This window comes from Sebastes umbrosus, chromosome 9, assembly GCF_015220745.1.
Source record: "Sebastes umbrosus isolate fSebUmb1 chromosome 9, fSebUmb1.pri, whole genome shotgun sequence".
NCBI lineage: Eukaryota > Metazoa > Chordata > Actinopteri > Perciformes > Sebastidae > Sebastes > Sebastes umbrosus.
In genome coordinates, this window is record NC_051277.1 from 3,583,769 (window position 1) to 3,608,921 (window position 25,153).

The following is a 25,153-nucleotide window of genomic DNA, read 5'->3' on the forward strand; positions in this document are numbered from 1 at the left end:
CACAGTTTGATGTACTGCGTACATGCACTTTAATTGGGGAGTACTTCCATTTTATGCTACTTCTACATCACAGAAGCAAACATTTTTCACATTTTTCTGACAGCTAAAGTTCCTTTGAAGAATCAGATTTTACATCGTATATACATCTTAAAATCTTATATACATCTTACAATCTTATAAATTACGAGGCATTAATAAGGCAAATAGTTAAAATTATTATTATTATTATTAATATTATTATTAAAAATATTATTCTGCTGTCAGTACATTTTGAAGTAACATCCAGAACCAAAAGTTTTTCCACAAAGTTTTTGTGGAGAAAAAATCATCAGATTTTACCTTTTTTTTAATCTTATATACATCTTACAATATTATAAACTACGAGGCATTAATAAGGCAAATAGTTAAAATTATTATATATATATTTATAAATTATATATATATATATTTTAATATATTATATTATATATATATATATATTTTTATATATATATATAAATATATATAAATATATATTTTTGTAAATTTTTGTACTATATAATTAGTACAATTACTAATTATATATTAGTAATTGTACTAGTATACATATAAATATATATATTTATATATTAGTAATTGTACTAATATATATATATATATATATTTGTTTTAATATATTATATTATATATATAATATATATTAATAAATATACTATATATATAATATATATATATATATTATATATTATATATTTAAAGTAAATAAAGTAACATCCAGAACAAAAAGTTTTTCCACAAAGTTTGTGTGGAGAGAAAAAAAAAAAAAAAGTTTGCGCCCACGTAAACTGTGCGTGATGACGTCACCCGCATGCTCTCTCTCGCTCTGTGCTTGTTGTGGCGTTCCTTTCCTCCGCACCTCCTCTCCTCCTCCTCACCACCTCCTCCTCTCCTCCTCCTCCTCCTCCGTTCCTCCGTGCTGCCGCTGGAGTTAGCTAGGAAGCTCTACCGGTCGTGACAGCCCGTTCTGCTGAACTTTCCCGAGTGTAGAGTCTACGGAGGGAGAGTTTCATCTGTGTGTTCTCGATGCATGGGAGTGACCTGGGAGCGGCGACGGGAGAAGGTAGGTCTGCTGGTAACCGACACTAACCGCTAGTTAACCGTTCACCGTTGGTCCGTTGGTCCGTCACAGCTTTCAGTTCAGCCCCGGCCTCTCACTACCGCATTGATCCGACATAAAGTGTTAAAGACGGGGGAGTGAAGGCCTCGGTAACTTTATAACCGACTGAACGCGACGTGGATTCAACCGGCGTTCATGTTCGCGTCACTCTGGCTGTTAACCGTTGATTCTGACCGTTAGACCAGCTGCGGCCGCGGTGTGTCATACCGGTGACGTCATACCTCTGTGTGTGTGTGAGAGGAGGCATGCTGCTGCGCGGGGACATATAGCAGTTTTACACCAATGTTATGTTCTAACTTAAGGTTATAACTTACCCATATAAACCTACACTAGTGTAACATTCAGCCAAATGAATGACATTAATGTAGGCCGAGTTTTCTCAGGGTTATGTTATGGAATAGAAATAGAATAGAAGAGAATAGAAAGCTTTATTGTCATCCTATTAAATACAACCAGATTCACAGTTGCCACTTCTGGTCAGTGCTTTAAAACAAATACTTGACTAAAGACTAAACGAGGCAGATAAAACATATAACAGGTAAAACATATAACAGGTAAACCAGACACAGTTATAAAGCAAATAAAACAGGTAAAGTAGATGTAATAAATAACACTAGAAGTTACACTAGAAGTATAGAATATAAAAATAGATGTAATGTAAATAGAGGTAATTGCACTTGTAAAATAAGTAGAGTAGATGTAATAAATACATATAAACAGAAGGGTTACACTAGAGGTAACAATTCATCGACTAGCTGTCAAATATTAAATTAATCACCAACTATTTTAATAATTGGTTGGAGACATTTTTTTAAGGAAGAAAAGACAAAATTCTCTGATTCCAGCTTCTTAAATGTGAATATTTTCTGGTTTCTTTACTCTATGACAGTAAACTGAATATCTTTGACAAAACCAGACATTTGAGGACGTCATCTTGGGCTTTGGGAAACACTGATCCACATTTTTCACCATTTTATAGAATAGAATAGAATAGAAAGCTTTATTGTCATCCTATTAAATACAACCAGATTCACAGTTGCCACTTCTGGTCAGTGCTTTAAAACAAATACTTGACAAGACTAAACGAGGCAGATAAAACATATAACAGGTAAAACATATAACAGTTATAAAGCAAATAAAACAGGTAAAGTAGATATAACAGGTAAAGTAGATGTAATAAATAAATATAAACAGAGGTATTACACAAGAGGTATAAAATATAAAAATAGATGTAATGTAAACAGAGGTAATTACACTTGTAAAATAGATATTAAATCAATATCCTCACAAACACTAACCATACACTTCCACATAACACACACACACACACACTTATCTTGTTTTATATATTTACTGTATTGTTATTGTTGTTATTATATATATCTTGTCCTAATTGTTTGTTATCAGTATTATGTAGTCATATTATTTTTTTCTATTAATCTTGTCTCTAGGTGGAGGCTTCAGATAAGCCCAGTGGGTTTTTTTTTGCCTCTTCCTGTACTTTATATTTTTCATTTATTTATTTGTTATGTTGTATAGTCTTAAATTGTGCAAAACAAATAAACAAAACAATAAACAATACACATTGAGTCAAATGAATGACATTAATGTAGGCCGAGTATTCTCAGGTTTATTAAACCACAGTTGCCACGAAAACAGGTGTAGATGATGAAAGCTAACTCTAGTGCTATATTTTTTATTTGGCATGTCAAGAGGCAAGTTTCAGCTTGTCAACAAATCAGGTCTACAGTCATGTCTACAATCTGAAGCATGTCAAAGCTTCTGGTTGTTTTAGCCAACAGTACAGTGAGATCATAGTACATAATACACACAGTACATGCAGTACATGCAGTACACATGAAGGGATAACAAGATTGCCTTTTTCCCCATTAAAGGTACTGTATGTAACTTTCAGAAAATCCTCATTATTAATGACACCTGTGGCCGTTAAGTGAACTGCAGTCAGCATCCTGACGTCTCTCCACGTCGTCCATTAATTCCTGATAACGGACCCCTCGGCATTATCCCTTTACATAATGTGCTATATTTTATCTGGACCATTGGCTCCATGATACTAACCAACTTGTAGTTTGCAAATTACTTTATCAGCTAACGTTACGAATAGGGATGTATCAATACCAGTATCGGGTGTCAGCGGCGCTGCGGCCGCGGTGTGTCATACACGGTTGACTTCATACCTTTGTGCGTGTGTGTGAGAGAGTAGGCATGCTGCGTGTGGAAATTTCGCATTTTCTCCGTTTTACACCAATGTTATGTTATAACTTAAGGTTACAACTTACCCATGTAGACCTACACTAATGTATCTACAGTGAGTCAAATGAATGACATTAATGTAGGCCGAGTATTCTCAGGTTTTTAAACCAAAGTTGCCAAGAAAACAGTTGTAGAGAATGAGAGCTAACTCTAGTGCTATATTTTATATTTGGCATGTCAAGAGGCAAGTTTCAGCTTGTCAACAAATCATGTCTACAGTCTGACGCATGTCAAAGCTTTTGGTTGTTTTAGCCAACAGTACAGTGAAATCATAGTACACATAGTACATGCAGTACACACAGTACATGCAGTACACATGAGAGGATAACAAGATTGTTTCTAGAAACGTGTCAAGCAACACGTGGTACTGCTGGCATCCTTTTCCCCATTAAAGGTACTGTATTTAACTTTCAGAAAATCCTCGTTATCGGTGCATCAGAAATCAGTCCACAGGCTGTTATAGGCAACCGAGAAAGTCGAGGAAGGTCTCAGTTTTTTAAATCACGTTACAATCCATTCACACATTGGCAATATAAAGTGATTAATACATGTAAAATGTTACTTATAGTACCTTTAACACATCTTTAGTATCTTCTTCTAGAGACTGGTGGTACAGTCTCAGCAGACATCTCTGCAGCAGCAGCCTGGATGTAGATGCCCCTGTGTGTGTGTGTTTTGTAACTCTGCCACATCAGGATGAGATGCTGAGTCTTCAGGCCATGCTAATCTGATATCTTAGCCAGCTCACTGACTCCCAACTGAGCCAGCCAAGGCCACGTCAGACCCCAAGGCTGCACTGGACTGAACTGGACAGCATTCATGATGATGAGCTTGGGTTGAGGATGCTGAAGGTCACTTCTCTTATCAACTCCTTGATAAGAGAAGCGTTGAAATAAACAAAACCATATGCATTCATAGCTATGGATTTTGCGGGACAAGGAAGGAAACACTGCCTGCCATCTTTTCATGCATATTCTAAATTATAAGGAGTGACAAATACTCAGTGCACATAAAATGATGTCTCTTCATAGCGTAGTGACGTCTCTCTCGTTGAAGCTACGATGTACTCACACCAGCAACGGGTCTGATTGTTCTCTCTCTTCCTGTCTGATAAAAAGACCAGGAGTCGCTGGATAAAACACATCAGGTCAGATAACGTTTCATCTGTGCCTGGTCATAGCTAAGTTAGCTAGTGTTGGTGACGTATATTGTGCGAGACGAGAGATGTAGTTCACTGAGCAGTTTCACACAAAACTAAATGAGACTACGACAAACTGAGACTTTCTTGACTTGCAAAATTATGTTTTAAATTGACAAACATCATATGTGTGATTCGTGGCGCAATTCAAACGGGATCAAAAGAATATTTATCCCTCTCCGTTGACTACCGTTCATATTTTTTCCAAGATAAGGTCCCATGGGGTCCACCTGAAGGGGCGACACCAGCCAGTAACAGTATTGTAACAAACTGAAGTGCACACTGACTATGGCTCTACCACTAAAATATGATATAAATATTTAGTCAACTCAAAGCCTCGTTGTAAATGTGTTGTTAACTGTTCCTGCTTCAGCTTCCAGACTTCCGCGGTCGAGAAGCAAGACACAGAAACTTAACTTGGGTCTTGAGGAGCTGCAGCATTTATTCACAGACGAACTGAAACCTACACTGACTGTACATTTACTACCACTTGACAACTTGTGGATTGCACTTGATGGCCATCTTCACATGGTATTACTGTGAGCATCAACGCCTGCGCGTGGCGTAGCATTCATTCGCATAATGTCACGTGATAAGTAGGGCAGCGTGCGTGCATGTGAAGCCCATGGGCCCAGGTGCTTCCCACCCTCTGGTTGGTTAGATTATGTAAGAGATATTGTGAAGCCAGTGAGTTGGTCATCGTTGTGAAATAAACCCCTTCAGGGCGATGCGGTCTTGCATCACCCTGAAGGGGTTTATTTCACAACTATGGCCTTCTCGCTGTACAATATCCTGCTTATAGAGTGCTCCAGGGTTGACGTGTTTTTGTAGGCCTTCCAGGATCAAGTATTCAACAAAACCGCGTAATAAATAGCATTAACAAAACAACTTCTTTTTTTTCGTTGTATTACTCGTTGTATTAATCGTTCAGCACTAGTTTCGTAGGCAGTTAACATTGTTAGTGATCAGGTTTAATATCTTGTTGAAGCCAAAATCGTGTTCACCATTATTATTCGTTTAATTGTCTGCCCTAGTATTGGTATCTGTCCTCTCCTTTTATGGTATTTAGCCTTTGTATGGGTATGATTTCCACCTCATAATGATGTGTTGTAGATAATGAAATTGAATGTTGCAGTCGGCCTATTAGCTGTTTCATGATACTGTCATTATTACTGAGGTCAAGTGATGTGATTGCACTGCTATGGTTCATGCTGTGATCACATCGCAGCACTACCTTTAAGTCTTTGATTTGTCCCTCTTGTAGCCTACCTGCAAAGGCCTCGGTTTCCCTTGGGGACATTGACTTTCATCTACACTAATCGAATCCCCTTTGCATTTGAACAAATTCCTCGATGCCTGCTGGTGTCTGTCTGGCTTTCTGAGCTTACATGCAATTTTTCCTCCTCACTCCAGTTGTTCCCTGTCGGTGTCCATATATCTGTGCTGAGTCAACTGTACATTTAGTCGTGCCTAGCTTGGCAGCAAGTGAAGGATTGTACATACTGCTGTGCCTGCTGCTGCAGCTGAAATGGGTTTTGGTTATGATTAATGGCCCCATTCATAGTGTTCTTTAGCTTGATGTGTGTGTTGTGAATCGGTGCACCAGACGTTGAGGTAATACTGGAGAAAAATATCAAAGTGCCACTTTTAGCCAATGCAGCCTCCAAGCTAAAACAGCAGAGCCAGTATTTCTCTCAGAGGGAAAGGTGTTGCAGGATATTTGTTGCGCAAAGTGTTTATGTGCTGTGGCCTAGAATCCATGCTGCCTGCATGTCGAGGGAAACTTTCATTTTATTCTAATTGAGCATAGCCAAGGTTTTAGCATGATGTCTCTGCTGCACCTGCATTTTAAACAATTATGTAATCAAGTGGGAAAAGCTCTGCTTTGATAATCATAGCATTCATATCTGTCAGTACCATTCAGTCCCTTAGTGGGGTTTTGAGGAGGCCACAGGGGAGATGGGAGAAGCCCAGGAAAGGGCAGAGGAGCGAGGGAATGTCAGGGGCATACAATGAAGACAAAGCTGAGGAAAATGGAAAGAGTGAGAGAAGCACGAAGAAAGTAAAGGTCTCTGCAGCTCTCCCCTTGGGTGTAGTGTGAGAGCCAGCTGGATGCGCATGTGTGAGAAGGAGGAGAAAACGCCGGGGAGGCAGAGGAAGAAAGTAGATAGAGATGAGAAGGATTCATTTTTCATCTGAGTAATGGTGCGGTTGCAGACCCACACCGACTACATCTGAAGCCATATTCTTTCAGTGTTTACTAAGCAACACATTAAAGAGAAAAGATGGCATGTTCATTAGATATTTAAAATCCTGGGCTGATAAAAGAGACAAACTATTCAGAATAACTATAGGAAATAAACCGAGACGACAAGCTGAGACTCTGTGGGATAAGATAACACAATCAACTGAAGTCGTAAACACAGTGGGAAATACCTCAACTAGATGCACAAAATAACAAGCTGGGAAACTCTGTTGTTTAATGGAAATGAACTGAATGATGTAGTGGAAGGGTTTGTGTATTCGTGGTGGCATATTCTAATGTGTGTTTGAAGAGGAGATGAGAGACAGTGTGGGGTTCAGTAAATTGCTTATTTTTATTTTAATGTATTTAATTAGATCAATATAAAAATGATTGAACGAAGATGGTGACAGACTTCGCTGCGTCATGATAAATATTATTAAACTATTGTTGAAAACATTTCCAAAAGTTTATTACTCCTGTCTTTGCCTTTTTCTTTTATATTGCATTTATTTATTTATACAAAAAATGCAAATGAAAAAAAAGATTCCGCAAATAATAGACCTTGAGTCTTAAATACTATTAAGACTTGTTTCTTTAATCACCAGTCATAATTACGCTACTGCTACTACTGCTTTTTCTACTATTAATAATAATAATAATAATAATGATAGTAATATACACCATCATTTGCTTTATTTGCTTTATCTTTAATCTTTTGATTGATAAACAAGGCTGCAGATTTGGCTGTTGTTCATTCATAGTCGATGTCATCATAATGTTCCCTCTCTCAAGCCTCCAGGAAGTGCGCCGGGCTTTGAAGCAAATTTTCGTAGTGGTCAAACGACAGTACTACAACGAACTATCACGTGAAATGCACTAATAGCCGAATTATTTCCCTTCCTCCGTTCATGTGAATGAGACACAGACCGAGGCTGGACTGAGGGCTGGGAGGCGGAGTTAAAAGGAAACGCTACTGCGCCTGCTCTGTGAGCCCAATGGATGCGGAAAATCGCCGGATGATCCGGGGATTTTATCACTTGGCAGTCGAGCCATTTTGGCTTCATGCGCCACTGAGCAACTCTCATAGGAATGCACAGGAACCCTCCTCCCAAAGCTGTATCCAGTTCTCTTTACACATCTATGCTCTCAACTAATAATTCCAAACTAAATGCGATACCAGTCAAGTCGGTCAGCTGACAGTCGGTCCACCTCTACTTACTGATGGAGCTCACTGCTCACTCTGCTGCAGTTCTTTCTAGTGCCGTCACGGAGTCAAAGCTGAGACTGAGTGGTTTTACAATTCACGCTGCTTGAGGTGTTTTTTGGCTCTATTTGATCATAACCTCTCCCCTGCTGCTTCTTTCTTTAGTGTTCATGTCCTTGTCGTCTGTCAAACAGACATTTAACCTGTGGCTGTTTTCCCAAGGAATGACAAACAGCCGTGACTGCTCGCTGTTGCATAGCTACACGATTGTGTGCCCTCGCCCACTCACACGCACACACACACACACACAAACCCTGGCCAAGAATAATACTCCTCCTCCTCCATTTCCTGCCTGAGGAATCAATGCTAACACTGACACTTTTGAAACACATCACGTGTTAACATGTATTAGCATGAATCAGTTAGCATGTGCTCATCCCAATGCTGACGGCCGTACACACACACACTTGTTATGAAGCTGGATGCAAATCAAAGAATAATGACGAGCTTAATTGCTGCCTGCATCGGTGTGTGTGTGTGTGTGTTATGTGTGTGTTTACTGAGCAGGAGTGTGTCAGCATGAGTTTAGATACGGCAGCGAGAGCCTCGGGAACACCAAGCTGTCAGCTGCCTCTGTTCTCCACTACACACACACACACTCACACATACGAAAACATTTACAGCCTCGACTTCAGCTCCAATCCACTGTTACCGTTGTCAGATGAACAAACTGGGCAGAAAGCGATGATAGATTGCTTGGCTTCAGGACTGGGCTAAAAATTGAGGGAGTGATGCCAGGGCCTGACAGATGGAACCATATTAGGCCCTGCCATTCACTGCGGATCATTGGAGTGATTCAGTGGACTGGAAAAAAAGGTTTCAAGTTTCTTTATAAGTGCGGTAACCTCATCACGCTGATGTTAGCGTGCTATAAATTGTTTACCATTCTGCACGGCCATTTGGAGACAGATGATTTTGTGTACTGCTGAAGTGGCTGGTCATGTTGTTCTGGTGTTAATCTGTGTTTCTCCTCTCTGTATGGGTCTTGTTGGCAGACAGCGCTGGTGGTCCTGACTGTTCAGCAGGATGAGTGAGGCGGAGGGCCAGTTCTACAGCGTTCAGGTGGGAGACTCCACCTTCACTGTACTCAAGCGCTACGAGCAGCTCCGCGCCATCGGCTCCGGGGCCCAGGGCATCGTCTGGTGAGAGGCTGGACTTTTATTAGCATTTAGTGATTTAGTGTCGTTGGCCCAGGGTGGTTTTACACTTTTACTCAATTGCTTTGGCTCATTTTTTGAAACAGTCTTAAAGCATCAGTAGGCGAGATCGGAGCAAATATGATTAAAAAAAGTTATTTTTTATAAAACGGTTGCTATATCGTGACAGTAGGACATGAAACAGGTAACCTGAAAAAAATCATGTGCTTCTGTGTCCTCCGGTGCTCCTAACGGCATCTGAGGTCTGCTGTCCAGCTGCCGTCTATGAGAGCCGGCTGTCAATCACTCGCAAACTCCGACCAAACGGTCAAACTAGGCAGCGCTGATCAGATATGAATCAATATTCTGTTACGTTAATGCCTATTTCTCTCCTCAGATGTTCTCAGGATCATCTTGTAGTGCACGGTTTAGCTGTAAAATGAGAAAGTTTGTGACGCGGCCGCCATTGAAAAATCTGTTGGAGGAACGCCAAGCTCCGGTCACGTGACCGGAGCACAGCCAATAGGAACGCTCTCTCAATGAAATGACCTGTGATTGGTCAAAGTCTTCCGTCATGGGCTATATTTCTAAAGCCTGTAAACAGAGCCATGAGGACGAGCAGAAGTCTAGTGATCTCTCACAACACTTGAATTACAATATGCTGAAAGGTTATTATGGAAGTTTTGCCCAATGATGCCAAAAATATATACTGCCTACTGCAGCTTTAACATTCTCTAAACTGTAAGCAATTGTCACAACTCTATTCCATGTCTGCAAAAGGTAGTAACTCACCTTAAAACACTTCATTTATGCGGTGATTTTCAAATAATAATCGACTAATTCCCAGTGATTTTTGAATAGTATTTTTGCTTGGAATGCTCATCCCTACTGTCCCTCAACATCGTTACTGTTTTATTCCCTCTCATACAGTACGTGTCTGACTAGATGTCTCTTGTTATGTTCACTCTGCTGGTGTTTTCATCGTGTCAGGCTGTTTTTTTATCTGTTCCAGTATTATTTTATCTTCGTAAGGTGTCCTTGGGTGTCCTGAAAGGCGCCACCAAATAAAACGTATTGTTATTATTACTATCATTACAAAGAGAGAGAAATGGAGAGTACTAAGAGAGAGAAATACTCAAGCAGGAGCAAAAATAAATAAAAACAGATGAATTGTTTATACCAGAGGTTCACACGCCAAGTTCACACCAGAGGGGAGAATTATTCACTTTTCATTCCTGGGAGGTAAAATCAAAAGTTTAACATAAAAATGCTGTTGCAGTGTACTTATTATTTTGTTATAATAACCCCCACACCCCCACTTTGGATTTGAAATCCTCCCCTTTTTAAGGTCTGAAGGTTGGCAAGTATGCTTTATGCTGATTCCTCTTCTCTGGGGACTTGATTACCTGCAACTTTTTCTCGTCAAGTTGATTGTGAGTCAGCTTTAGCTCTGCAGGATGCATTTATTTTCTTCTTTGATAATGACCTTTGTCTCTGTCTGTTCCCTCCTCTACACGATGTGTGACCAGCTCTGCTCTAGATACAGTCCTTGGTATACCAGTGGCAGTGAAGAAGCTGTGTCGGCCCTTCCAGAACCAGACCCATGCTAAGCGTGCCTACAGGGAGCTGGTGCTGCTCAAATGTGTCAATCACAAAAATGTAAGACTTAAACTTAAAGGATGGGTTCACATTTTTCTAAGTCGGTCTTCTTTGAAAGGTGCCCATATGAACATTGAAACTGCTTGGTCTAATCATGTTGATTCTGGCCTTTAAGAGAACCTTTCCTAACCTGTTTCCAACGCAAAATCCACAGTCCTTGTTCTGTTCAAAAGAATGTTATAAAGTTTATGTGCTGCTTATTTGAGACTTCAAAACTCCCAGTTATACGAATGAAGTCGGTATCACGCAGAGTCACAATGCTTTTATTTTCCCTCTTTGTGTTTCCTCCGGAGAGTCTTTCTGTGTCGAGCTGTAACGGAGGGATAGAAACACAAAGAGGGAATTCTGCACTAAAACACTGTGACTTTGGAAGATACCCACTTGATCTGATTAACTCTGAAGTGTCATGCTAACATTTGGAATGTATTTTTGCACAGGACAAGAACTTATAGCACCTATTGCAATGGCGTTAGGAAGGGATCTCTTAATGACCCTTATGAACAGGAGGAACGATTTCACTGTTTCAAATGTTCACAGGAGCATCTGACAGTTGTTTTAAGACAGACTTGAAAACCATCCAGCTCTTTTTCCTACCCTCTGGAATATGTGCTAGATGTCTGATTCAGATTTATAAAGTACTGGATTATAATGCGTTAATGCAAATTTGTTTTAACGCCACTAATTTCTTTAACGTATTGATATGATTTTTAGGTTGTAGCGGGCTCAGTTTTAAAACTAGAGTGAAGATACTGGCATCATTTATGAAACTATAAAATCTAAAGAATCAATTGGTACCAACCATGTCATACTAGCTTGTTGTGAAGGAGGTTAAATAACGCTCCAAACATATGCTAAATTTTGGCGAGGAAAAACTGGCATGGCCATTTTGAAAAGGGTCCGTTGACCTCTGACCCCAAGATCAGTGAATGTAAATGGGTTCTATGGGTACCCACGAGTCTCCCCTTTACAGACATGCCCACTTTATGATAATCACATGCAGTTTGGGGCAAGTCATAGTCAAGTCAGCACACTGACACACTGACAGCTGTTGTTGTCTGTTGGGCTGCAGTTTGCCATGTTATGATTTAAGCATATTTTTTTATGCTAAATGCAGTACCTGTGAGGGTTTCTGGACAATATCTGTCTTTTTGTGTTGTTAATTGATTTTCAATAATAAATATATACATACATTTGCATAAAACAAGCATATTTGCCCACTCCCATGTTGATGGGATTTAATACTCAGTGAGTAGTAAATACCTGACAAATCTCCCTTTAAAGAACATTTTGAACCGATAAAAAATTGTACGATTAATTTGCGATTAACTATGGACAATCATGCTATTAATTGTGATTAACTATGGACATTCATGCAATTAATCGCGATTAAATATTTTAATTGTTTGACGGCCCTAATTATAACATAATAAAGCAGTTACAACTTTTTTATTTAATAAATTATGCTGGGCGGTTAAAAACTGCTGGCAGACAAATTAAAATGTATTTTGTATTCTCACATTTTCTCATGTATTGTTTCATGAGAAATGAATTATATCCCTCCCTCTTTTATTTATCTGATGTGATTTAAAGCAGGACTGTAATATAATATGACCGGCAGCACAAAGACCGTGATTGTCTGTTCTAAGAAATATTGAAATCATTTACAAACTTGAGAAAAAGCGCGGGTCAGCTCGCTGCAATGTGGAGGCAATTTCTTGCTCCGAGTGAGAGAATCCAGACAAACCCACTTGAGTGCTCTGCGCTCAGTTGGCTAGCTCTCCCCACAGTGAAGTGGATGTAGATGGGAGAGTAACAGAGTGGACTAATGGCCTGTCTCTCTGCTTGCAGATCATCCGTCTGATCAATGTGTTCACGCCTCAGAAGTCCCTGGAGGAATTCCAGGACCTGTGAGTGGCAGTAGAGTGTTTTTTGGCTGCAGCAATCTACTCTGCTTTCTGTGGGATTCAGAGTTTTTAGCTGAAGTTAGCATTTTAACTAGCATCCCTCTATTTACCCGTCAGCTTCTTCTACTGCACTGTGCTGCTTTTATATGTTCTCTCTGCTTTAATTGCTCCTTTGCGTTCATCACTGTTCCTTTATGGACTCCTCTACTACCTTTTCTGCCTCTTCTTTATGACTCTCTTATTGCTTGTATCTCTTATCTGCCATTTTGTGTCCCTACTTCACTTCTTTTCATTCCTTCCTCTGCGTTTAGGTATCTGGTGATGGAGTTGATGGATGCCAGCCTATGCCAGGTGATCCACATGGACTTGGACCATGAGAGGATGTCCTATCTGCTCTACCAGATCCTCTGTGGCATCAGGCATCTGCACTCTGCCGGCATCATCCACAGGGTAACCGGACAAGGAATAAGTGGGCTGTGGGCTAAATGTTAATAAGACAGTAATAAGAATTTTTTGTTGCATCACTGTTGAGTGCGGTCAGAAGCCTGCTCTGTTGCACCTGTGACCACATCAAACAATGACGTCATAGTGTACTGGCGCACCCTGGAGAGTACTTCTACATCACTGCTGTGAGGCGAGGTGTTAAACCACCAGATGGTGGATTTTCTGATGGTGTTAATTTCCTTATTAATTCACCATTTAACTAAGTATCCAGTCCTACATATTTACTACTCTGTGAAAAAGTGACATTAGAAAATGTGAACTTTTAAAGAAACTCTCTGCTTGTTTCAGGAGTTTTTCATGAGCAAAGGATCATGTCTTTGATTTAGGGCGGGTTCACACCTAAAGGTCCGGTTCCTGAACCAATGCGAGGATAGTACATTATTTACATTTTTTCCAACAGGTCCGGTTTGCATTCACAAAGGCAAAACTCAAAACTGTCCAGAAATTGTAAACAAAAGTCATGTGGTGGAAATGTCGTTTGATTATTGGTCATACAGTTGGCTCCTCGTATGACTCAACAGTTTGTTTGTGAGGTGCTTTCCTACACTACACACACAGAGTTCGGTTCAACAGGATTAAACAAGGCTGATGTAAACACACACAAAAACTGCATCGCTGCATCGCTAACTGAAGAATGTGGAAATTGTTTAAATGCGACAAAAATAAATACCTCTATGGTTGTGTTTGTGTGTGAATCTTTCTATAGATTGATAGATGTTCTCTCCCATCAGGACCTGAAGCCCAGTAACATCGTGGTGAAGTCAGATTGCACACTAAAGATCTTGGATTTTGGCCTGGCTCGGACGGCCTGCACTAACTTCATGATGACCCCCTACGTGGTGACCAGATACTACCGCGCCCCAGAGGTCATACTGGGCATGAAGTACAAGGAGAATGGTAAGGACAGTCAAGCACCAGCCTTGTATCTCTAAAATGAAAGGGATAGATGAAGGAACAAAGCTCCACTCCTAAGACCATACATACATATAACACTGCTCTGTCCCATTACACTTATTTTAAAATTTGGCATTAACAAAAATATTGTAATAATTTGATTAACATGACATTATATACCAATGTAATACTTTCATGTGTTTACAGGAACAAAATGACCAACAGTTCAAAAAGAGAGCCATCATAATTAGTTGACATTGTCTTATCACACATTAGTAATACATTAATTTGAATCTTACATATATGTCAGCTGGTTTGCCAAAATGATATCAGAGAGCATAATATGGAGGAAAGCATGAGCTAATTAAGAAACAGTGTCATCATTATCATGGTTTGTCCAGCGGACTCACACAGCAGCGTTTTGAGTAAACAAAGAAGCACATCACAGAACAGATGGTGCCGGCTGTTAAGAATAATAAGTGCACAGACACAAGTCTTTGATCCAGTATCAGTCGGGCTCTAGCTGGTTATTAGTGGTCCAAGCACCACAGGGGCTGGAACCCGCTTGGAACGGATTATTATTGATTTTATTTATACAATTGTGTTGTTTAGGTCCATTTTACATAAAGTCATAAATTAAAATTGTTTAAGCTAATCTAACCAGATTTTCTGCTCACGTTTTTTATTGAAAATTAAGATGACTGGATCAGTGGTCATGCATTCATTCTCATAGACCTCTGTTATATTATAATTCAGTGTCATTCCTCATCTCTCCCCTCTACTGTCCAGTCATTCCTCTACTGTTGACTTGGTAGAAAAGGCATAACATGCCTCAAAAGTTGAACCTTTATGACATACACAATAATTCATAATGAATACGTTTTACAGGTAATTGGATGAAGTACTACATTGAAGTCAATCAGAGTCCATTGTTGTCCTTATGGACACATAACCTGTGACTGCACGGTCACTGGTTCAAATCCAGCTCAGCAACCTCGATGTGTTCATCCTCCTTTCTCTCTCTCTCTGCTGTCTGTTGTGAACTCTCTGCATACATACTGTATATGTCAAACAATGTGCTTGTACGCCGCTTGCAGCTTTATTCAATTTTGCTTTATTTGCCAACCATGATGACAATGAATGTCGTTACCGTGGCACTACTCTGCTGCAGTGGACCTGTGGTCGGTTGGCTGCATAATGGCTGAAATGATCTCTCACAAAGTCCCCTTTCCTGGATAGGACTGGATCCTTCCTTGTTTGTCTCCCTTTCAGTCTTTTCAGTTCTCTTAAGTGGAGGCAGAAGAGCCTCAGGGGACAGAGTTGTTGTTTTAAAAAATTGGGAATAGTCTATTTTGTTCATTCGAACATACCCCAGAGAGAAAAAAGTATGAGAAACAGTAGTTTGATTTATAGTTTTATATAGTCATTTCACTGCCAAGAACATTCTCTACAGAGTGCCATGCAAGTCTACAGTAAGTCCACTGTAGTCATTGGGATAAAGTCCGTGCTAAAGAGATACCAAATAGTGTCCGTTAACTACAAGGTGATACATGAAACACCATATAGCGGTAGGATTAGAAACAGGAAGTAGTCAGAAGGCTTTTATGTGGTCTGGCCTAACTGTTTAACCGTGTTAAAGCAGTCCTAATGAATAGTGTAATCTGTCCAAAGTTTGAATATGATGAGACTTGACCTAAAGTGGTCTGTATGATCTGGAGACATTAACAGAACACACAGATCTTTCAGCTTCAGTGAAACTGAAGTAAGGGGGTTGTTTGCTGCATATGCACGCTCTAAAGCAAACAGCCAACTAAGAGAGAGAGCGAGACAAACTATATACATCCTCCTCTGCTAAGCGCACACACAGGGAAAGTGATGAGGAGAGCAACAGCTGTGTAAACTGATAAGCACAGGCGAGGAGTAAAGGCCTGGAAGGCTGCGTCTGGTTTCCAGGCCAGAGAGAGAGAGAGAGAGAGAGAGAGAGGAAAGCCAGCCTTAAGATGAATGTGATGAAAGCATCAGGCCATGGCACAGCCAGAGGATGGACCAACATAAGGCTAGAGAGCTAGTGTTGTGCATTTCAGTGTTTGTCATTGTTGCACATCCGACAACATATGTCATCTTACTGTATATTTAACATGCATTATATTATGTGATCATTATTTAATATCTCCTCTGTGTGTTCTCTGTTCCCAGTGGACATCTGGTCGGTGGGGTGCATCATGGGAGAGATGGTAAAGGGCAGCGTCATCTTCCAGGGCACCGACCGTATCCTTCGCCGCTCTCGACGTCTCTGTCACATTTCGTCCATCTTTCCCCCCCTCTATCAAACCTCCATTAACACAAAGTATTACCCTCATCTTTTGAGACACTTTTCGTGTCTTATAGTTCTTCTGGCACACTTGTCCGTCCCAGTTATGCCCTCAAAACATAATCTGTTGAATAGGACCACTCGAGCTTTTCCAGCACATTCCAATTTAATCAGAGCGCTGCGTGTGTTTCACCACCCTCCTCAATGATTATTATTAAATCTGTGCAGTTGTTTTTTCAGATAGCTATAATCCCCTTAATTGATAGAGGGAATCAAATTGAAGCAATTCAAATCATTTGCATTTATATTGGCCGTTTCTCTGCTTCTAATGGGTTTGGTCACCTCTTCACTCACCAGCTCCTTTCAGAGGCACATTCACACCTGAGTAGCTGAGAATGGACGCAGTGTGATTCTGGAGTAGATTGCTTTTCATGGAGGGAAGTAATAGCCTTTTATTGCAGTTGTAAGTCAGCGGCCTGCTGAATGTGCATATCTATGTTTTTTTGTGGTTTTTAAATGTCTTAACAACTATTGGATAGATTGCCATGAAATGTAGTGCACTGTGCCTTAGTACAGCCTCACAGATCCGCTAGCGTGACTGTAGACTCTTCGTCTGGATATTTGTTATGCAAAGTGCATCAGTGTCATGTGTTTGTGTCTTGATTCTGTGTCTTATCAAACGTGACACATGTACATGCCCATAATGCAACTGAGTTCTCCATAACAAGCGTGTTGTCCAGACATCGACCAGTGGAATAAGGTGATTGAGGTTCTGGGCACGCCCAGTCTGGAGTTTATGAACCGACTGATGGAGACCGTGAGGAACTACGTGATGAACAAGCCGCAGTATCCTGGCGTCAGCTTCGCCGAGAATTTCCCGGACTGGGCTTTTCCTTCGGACTCTGAACACGACAAACTGAAGAGTAAGACATTTGGACACTAAAATACGCTTATTTAACTTATCATTAATGCATATTGTGCAGTTTCCCAACATAGATATTTAAGAGAATTGTCAAATTTCATATATTTTTTTAATCTCTTACCAATGACACTCATCATACATCGATTTTAGTCAAACAGAGGCATTTGTCTGCAGACAGTATTTTGATGTAACGAGACATTTCCCAACAACATAACAGGGATACAGAGGCAGAAAACTGTGTTCCTTACACAACTAGTTCAGAGGATGACCATGCAGGTCAAACGTTTTTATGCCCTAATCTGTGGCATTTAGAGCATCACTGAAACAAGAGAACAAATCTTGACATTCCCAGAGATGTTACCCAACACCGCGACGGGAAGTAATCAGTCCTCATGAAGACCGCTTAAATGAAGTGATGTCATGGACCTGTTTCCATAGTAACACTGCCCTTCCTCTGTTGCCATAACAGCAGGTCAAGCACGGGACCTGCTGTCCAAAATGCTGGTCATCGATCCCGAAAGCCGCATCTCCGTAGAAGAGGCCCTCAATCACCCGTACATCCACGTGTGGTACGACCCCGGAGAGGCCGACGCGGTGAGGAGACTGCTCCAGTGGTGGTTCACTTTTATTATCAATGTGTGACCTTGCTGATGTACGTATTTCTCTTTGTTTCACAGCCTCCTCCCCAGATTTCAGATAAGCAGCTGGAAGAGAGAGAGCACTCCATCGAGCAATGGAAAGGTAGGATGCACTGCCCTCTAGGGAAATCTATCAGCAGTGCAGCTTCATTTCCTTTACATCACAAGTTACAGGAAAGTAAACCTAACCCTACTAAGAATCATGGTTTTACCATTATCTATATGTAGTTATAATATACACATGATGTGTTTCACAAAGCTTATGGAGTTAAAGCAAAAAAAATCACCATCACTGTGACACAACGCTGCCAGATCCTTCTAAAAACCAGCGTCCAAGCCAGGAAATAAAGATTATAAAATGTCCCCTCAAGGACAACGCTGACTGTTGGGAGTGCTGCAGCTCTGAAGGGGCTCATCTTCATCTACACCGGGAACGTCCCATGATTCAGAACTACTGGTTAAAGCTTCACAAACGTAAAAAAAACATTTCCCAGACCCACTATGAGTTCTGCCCGAGGCTATCATGTTCTCAGTGATCCACAAATGACTTCTCACTGTGGAGCATCTAACTTTATTCAGACCAGTATAATAGTTGGAAAGCAAATTATAGATATTATGAGACACTGGAGGAATCCAGGCGAGCCCTCTTTTCAGGAATGGTTCACAGAGTCGGCAAAAGTGGCATCATACGAACAAATTTCTTTCAGCTCGGAAGGACAGGACTGAGAAATATGTGGCTAAGTGGGGAGACTACTTGGAATACGTTGTTCATGTGGATAGATCTTGAAGTAAAGCACACACCATCACACCATACTCACACACACACACACACACACACACACGCTCTCTTTATGTGTCTGAAATTTGATTGGCTGCTCGTAAATGAGATTAGACCATGGTGCAGATTAATGTAGGAATATGCATTTGATTTGTCTTTTTTTCGTATTTTATTTGTATGTTATGATTTTGTAGATTTCTTTTTGATTTTTTTTATGAATATTATTTTGCATGAGTACGAGTACACTGACGACACTTTTCTTATTTTCTGCTTTTCTACAGAACTCATTTATGAGGAGGTGATTGATTGGGAAGAGAGGAACAAGAATGGACTGATGAAAGAAGACTGCTCTGGTACGTTCATGCACCATCTTCATTCATTATCTGCAATATTGGACACCAAACTACTACTATAAGTTGTCAGAGAGCATAATTAGCTTTAGCTTAATACTGGTTTTCCTGAACTATGTCATCGTGGTGATGTCGGTCCCATGACAAAAATGTAAATATTATTCTTATTTGTACTTTATTACTTGTACTAAACTTTGTACCTCCTCTCCGTTGTGTCATGCATCAGATGCGGTGTCAGGCTCAGCCTCCCAGTCCTCATCAGCCAACGACATCTCGTCCATGTCCACGGAGCACACCTTGGCCTCGGACACAGACAGCAGCAGCATCGACACACTGACGGGACCGCTGGACGAGAGCCAGTGAACACAGAGTCCGTGGCCACACGTCTGCCTGCCTCAGTCCTCCCATTTACAGTACCCAAATATCAATCAGTCATCACCTTCCTCCCTTCTCTTTACTCTATCCCCCCCCCCTCTTTTCTCAATTATTTTGTCCTTTTTTTGTGTTTGTCTTCTTTCCTCTTTAACCTCAACGAATAGGTCTATTTTTCTATTTTCTTTCTGTGTGGGATCTGGTGGATCTTGTTGAAACATCAAACTCTGTTTTGGACTGGAGGTCAAAGCTGTCTATTTTCAAAATCTTTCTCTTCTTTGTGGATATTGTTTACGTTGATCAAGTATATATGATGTATGCATCCATATTGATTTCCAGGTTACCAGGAGTAGGTGGGGGGGATTCTTTGTTTGTTCCATATGCCTGTATTTTGAATAGTTTTATTTTTTTAGCGAATCATTCGTTGAGACCTGGAGGTTATCAAATTCGAGCAGACGCGCACTGAACGTAGACCACAGCCGCCAGCTGCTCTCATGCATGTTACGCCAGTACGAACAAAAGCTTTCCATAAGTCGATGATCAAACACTCAAAGTCTGATTGATCCTTCAGCTAGCTCGCAGTATTACAGTATTACAGATCTCCACGCCGGTGCTTTCTGCACTGTTTTTTTTTTTTTTTTTTTAATGAATTGCCTCGAGTGATGTGGATTTTGAGCTTTTCCTCCTGACAGCTAGAGGAAGCTGTGGTTGCAGTGTTACATTTCAATTTGATATAATGTACTGTATGTAAAGATGTCATGATCTGACACTCATCGTGGCTGTAGAACCCTTTCATTACTAATAGATAACGGTGTGCTCATTTTGTTAGAACTATAAACTGCACCCCCCCCGTTGAACATAAGGTACCGACTAACAATGTGTATATCAAAAGAACATCGTAATCCTGTAAATTTGGGAGAGGCAAAAAGATACATGTAGTATTTATTTTTGTGTTCTTGCAAAGATGTTGCACACAATCCCACCGAGGCCCGTGTAAGATAAGCCTCTCGTCGAAGCATTTCACCGACAAATCAATGCATCGGCTGCTCCTTTCCTAAACCATTCCATTAGTACTGGAGCAGTCGCACCATCCATCATGAATCAGACATCATGTAGATAAAAGGCAGTGAAACACACATAACGGTGTTTAACTTGCATGAAGGCATTAAAGATGCCGATAAGAAACCGTAGTTCTTGTTATAAAGAGAAATCCGTTCAGGTTCAGTTGTTTTTACTTGCAGTACCTCGATGTTCTTGGTTCTGAAAGCCTGTTTTGATGCAGATGTTGTGTTTTTATTTTTTTTTTTGCCTTGTAAGCCTTTAATGTGTGTGTGTGTGTGTTATGAAAATGTACCGTGCAGCGCTCTCCTTCATTATCTCCTTTTGAATCGTCCCTAAAGACAGACAGCAGTCGCCTGGTGGATGAGGGGCAAAGTCTATGGAGGAAGTTGGGCCCCTCAACACAAACATGAAGACATGTTGTGGTTTAAAATGAGGATGTGACTGAAAATCTGGACCTTGGAACTCGAGATGGAAACTTCAAAAAGACTGTGGAGCTGCTTTTTTGCAGAACTGATTGCACAGTGTGATGGACATGCAGAAATACGACGCTACGGAGTCACCGAGGACTTAATTGTTGAACGCTATATTTTCCTTTTAAAAAAAAAACCATGACCTTATTCTTTAAGTCATGCCTTAAATGACCTGAGGAGTGGCCATTCCACTCCTACAAATCTTATCAGATAAGGACTGAGCGTTACGGTGCTCAGGGCCTCTTTTACCATGTTTACCGTGTTTTAAAAAAAAGAGAAAAGCTCCATTGTACACACTGTTACACTGCATCTCACATCTTGGTTCGGTTTATTTCTCCTTTTATTTTCAGAGATGTCCTGTGTGACTGCAATGACCACAATATAATCACCCAGCCAACATCTTTTGCCCTTACGTAACTAATAAAGTGGACATCAGTGATTCATTTTCTTTCAGTGAAGCTTTGCATATTTCTCACGTTACCAAATCTTCTGCATAGATACAATACATGTTCCTAACTAGAGTTTAAAGACTAGCCAGTCTTGTGCCTTTTTGTCCTCCTCTTTGCACGCACTGTTCACATCATCGCACACAATTCATACATAATCTTTCTCTCAAAAGCTCTTGACGATGTACTCCGTCTTCTTGGCCTCGTTGTTGAGCTCTCCGAAGGTGTCGAAGAACTGCTCCATCTCCTTCTGCAGAGTCGCGTTGCGTAGTTCCGCGGCGGCCCGGGTCCTTTCGGACTCCGCGATCTTAGCCTGGACCGCCTGGTACCAGTGCCGCTGCTGCGCCAGGTTGGTTTTCAACCGAACAACCTCCACCTGCAGCTCCTCGTTTCTTTGCTCTAGGCTGATGGTGACAAGGACGCAAGAAAGAGAATATCAAAATGATTAGCTGACAACTGGGTTAGGTTTTCCTGTAGGAGTGAGAGGAGAATGATTGTTTTATTTTAGTAGGTTTGATTCTTGATGCCTGATGGTGAAATTGGTGAAATTGTACAATTAAATGTGTTTATCTCCTGCCTGTACTCTGCGACGTTAAGCTAAAGGACTTGTGGTTTTCCTCTGGTCCTTGCCAACCAGCACCGGTGACCTTCCACTGAGACTCGCTCTATCTATATCAGTAATAAATGAGGTATGTGTTGTGTCTAGGTCAGCAGCATGGCCCCTTAAATTAGCTCGCTTTCCAGTGTCAGGAGCCTTTCCTATAGGTCAACCACACAGCATGGGCTTCTTTTTCTATTAAATCCACTAAAACAGCAATTTACCAACAGGAAGCATTGTGAATTTGTCTTTTAGGTCAAGTAATTAACATAAGAGATGTAATACAGTGAGATTTCCACAATAGACTGAAAACACAAAAACAGAAGTGGTAAAAAAGAATGTATATATTTAGGACTGAATTAGTAATAATCTTGCCTTTGTTGGGACATTTTTAAAAGAAACTAACAGCAGTTGTCGGTGTGCTTTGAACCAAACAGGATATAGGGTGAAGCTCGGGGTCAAGTGAATGAAAAGAACAGCACAGCTGAGTGGACTCACACTCTTTCTGGGCCTGGGAACAGTTTGTCCCCCCTCTACTGGAAATACCCCCCAAGCGCTGGGAAGATCTCCAGTCAGTGAACTGAAAGTGTGATTCTGAAGCCTGAAGTACATTTAGGACATTTGTGTTTTACATGCTGAGCCTAATGCAACACCACTATGTGTGTTTGAAATGCAAGATTACCTGAGTATTCGTGCCTCGTACTCCTCCCTCTGTCTGACTATCTGCTGCTGGAGGCTGGTGAGGAGGCTGCGGAGGGCGCTGGCGGAGGGGTCTGCCAGGGGTACAGGAGGGGGCACCCTGGGGGGCCAGGATGGCTTCTCCATGTGCTGGGCTTCAGCTGGGGGCCACAGAACCTGGCACTCAGTTTGGGATAGCTGAGGGGAGCTTGCCGTAAGACGTTGGAGATGCAGCATCGGGTCCCCGGGCTTAAATCCACAGGATCCTGAGTCCAGCTCTGGCTCCTGTTCATGCTTCTTGTCTTGGTCTGGATTCTGGATTTCAGCGAGGATGATCTCACAGGAGGACCAGGTGCTCTTGCCTTCGCTCGCTCCCTCGCTGTCCATCAGTCCCTGGTTCTGCTCAGGGGCCCACGCTCGGTACATCTGCTCCTGGAAGCTCGTTTCCATGTCGAAGACGTCTTGGAGGTCGTCGGGGGTGACGGCGTCGGGGAGGTTATCATACAGAGAGAGAGCGCTCCTGTGCTCCTTGCTCTGCGACGGGTTTGGGCTCTGGTTCAGATGAGCTCTGTCCTCACATCCCCAACCACGTCCCTGTTCTCTCTCTCCTCCTCTTGCTTTGTTTACGCCTGGACCCAGCTCTGCTTCCCAGGCCCGTCTTCCCAGGCCTCCTCTCCAGCTGCAGTAGCTGTGATCTGGCCAGGCGCCAGTCCCTCTTCCCCCACTGATCAGTGTGGGAACCTCAGCCACAGCTGGGGCCAGACCAGGCAGAGGGCTGCAGGGGCCTGGGAGTCTGGTTACAGCCGGGCACACAACCCTGCTCTCCATTTCCCTTTCCCTTGCCCTCCCTCGCTGGGCAAAAGGTGGGCAGTTGTCGTACAGGGGGTCCGTGGAGCAGGAGCTGGCTGTGGTGGGGGTCTCAGTAGGAAGACAGTGCAGCTCCATGATCCAACCGGGCACATTGGGGGGGTGCTGGGAGCCTGAGATAACTGCCCTCCCCTCCTCTGTCTGCTGCAACTTGGGATTCAAGTCTTGGGGATTGTGGATTTGTGAGCGGGCTACAGAGCCTCCCCCTGTGCCAAGTGCTGATGCGTCGCAGGGGAGAGGAAGGTGTAGGAGGCCTCCGCCCCCTCCTCCCCTTTGGGCTGCCTGTGCCCTTGAAGCTGGCAGACAGGTTGTAGTCGGTGTGTGTGTGTGTGTGTGTGTGTGTGTGTGTGTGTCTTTAAGCAGGACTGACATCAGCTGTTCCTTTAGCAGAGCTTCTGAGGGAGGGACTAGGGTGTAATATAGTCCGGCTCATTCCTAAAGACAGTCACACATAACTGGAACCACAGAAATAGACAGTGGCCACGGGCACAAAGTGTGAAGCACACACAATGAGCCCCAGAATCTGCACTCAATATCGGTCAGAAAGACGCAAACTGAAATCCTTCATATAGTATATTAAAAAAAAAAAACATTTAAAGAAATCCTACAGTGCTTATCAGGATTATTCTGACTTCTACTGGATACTGCCTCCATGGGACTATCACCTCAGCTGACTCATTGATTTTTCCTTCCCCTGTTTTAATGCATTCTGTCTACATTAACACTGTAGGATGTGTTAAGAGCCAAGTGCTCGTACTGTAGACAGAGTTCACCCCCAAGGAATCTGCTGCAGAGCATTTTATTGCTCATCTTTTGAGAGCCGCTCGGCGATAAAACCAGTGAAACGCTGTAGAGTCACTTGGTATTATCAAATCATGGAGAATAAACCCACATTATACGGTGGAGAGGAGAGGGTAACACTTCATTTTACAGGTCCACAAATTTCATGGTGATTATGTGATAATTAGCAAGTAACCTATTTGAAATTTATTTGGAATTACTGCCAAATTACCCCCCCCCTCCCCAATATTTACCTCAAGAATGACTTTATTATAAAAAAAACACGTAAAATTACTAATTTATAATATTATGACTTTATTCTCGTAATATTATGACTTTATTCTCGAAATCTCAGATTAATTTTTTTTCCTCAATGTGGCCTTAATACTTCGTCGTACCGTCGTACCATAGACCTACAAAAATGATAAATACAAATGAAAATAAATAATCTTTATGATAAAATAATAAATATTGGGGTAATTTGACAGTAATTCCAAAGAAATTTTAAATAGGATACTTGCTAATTATCTCTTAATTACCATGAAACTTGCGGACCTGTAAAATGAAGCGTTACCTAAATTTGTATGTGATGTTTTTATGTTTTTTTTCAGGGGTGCAAGTGAAGGACATGAAGGGATGAAAGGAGG

The 25,153-nt window shown here is 41.4% G+C and overlaps 2 protein-coding genes across 3 annotated transcripts; one reads left to right on the top strand and one right to left on the bottom strand.

The window, feature by feature from the left end:
• Positions 1 to 862: 862 nt before the first annotated feature.
• On the top strand, positions 863 to 21,576 carry mapk9 (mitogen-activated protein kinase 9). Of its 2 annotated transcripts, XM_037779622.1 has the most exons (12): positions 863 to 1,099; positions 9,133 to 9,279; positions 10,803 to 10,932; positions 12,781 to 12,839; positions 13,148 to 13,286; positions 14,072 to 14,237; positions 16,431 to 16,502; positions 17,286 to 17,468; positions 17,937 to 18,061; positions 18,145 to 18,208; positions 19,165 to 19,236; positions 19,460 to 19,596. In XM_037779622.1, the coding sequence occupies exons 2-12, from the start codon at positions 9,164 to 9,166 to the stop codon at positions 19,594 to 19,596; spliced, it is 1,263 nt and encodes a 420-aa protein (XP_037635550.1). In that variant the 5' UTR covers positions 863 to 1,099; positions 9,133 to 9,163. The 2 variants fall into 2 exon arrangements, with proteins under 2 accessions (XP_037635550.1, XP_037635551.1); XM_037779623.1 differs by lacking the exon at positions 863 to 1,099 and having other exon boundaries at positions 9,164 to 9,279; positions 19,460 to 21,576.
• On the bottom strand, positions 21,437 to 24,048 carry LOC119494022. Its single transcript, XM_037779625.1, has 2 exons — positions 22,864 to 24,048; positions 21,437 to 21,987 (listed from the first exon to the last, which is right to left on the bottom strand). The coding sequence occupies exons 1-2, from the start codon at positions 23,802 to 23,804 to the stop codon at positions 21,750 to 21,752; spliced, it is 1,179 nt and encodes a 392-aa protein (XP_037635553.1). The 5' UTR covers positions 23,805 to 24,048; the 3' UTR covers positions 21,437 to 21,749.
• Positions 24,049 to 25,153: the final 1,105 nt, after the last annotated feature.

What these genes read in the sequence shown, in the direction of transcription:
- mapk9 (XM_037779622.1), top strand. Translation starts at nt 9,164, where the DNA reads ATGAGTGAGGCGGAGGGCCAGTTCTACAGCGTTCAGGTGGGAGACTCC. An exon ending in AATGTGTCAATCACAAAAAT is followed by an intron (nt 10,933 to 12,780) that starts GTAAGACTTAAA and finishes CTCTGCTTGCAG; the next exon opens with ATCATCCGTCTGATCAATGT. An exon ending in CATGAAGTACAAGGAGAATG is followed by an intron (nt 14,238 to 16,430) that starts GTAAGGACAGTC and finishes CTCTGTTCCCAG; the next exon opens with TGGACATCTGGTCGGTGGGG.
- LOC119494022 (XM_037779625.1), bottom strand. Translation starts at nt 23,804, where the DNA reads ATGGAGCTGCACTGTCTTCCTACTGAGACCCCCACCACAGCCAGCTCC. An exon ending in TACGAGGCACGAATACTCAG is followed by an intron (nt 21,988 to 22,863) that starts GTAATCTTGCAT and finishes TGTCACCATCAG; the next exon opens with CCTAGAGCAAAGAAACGAGG.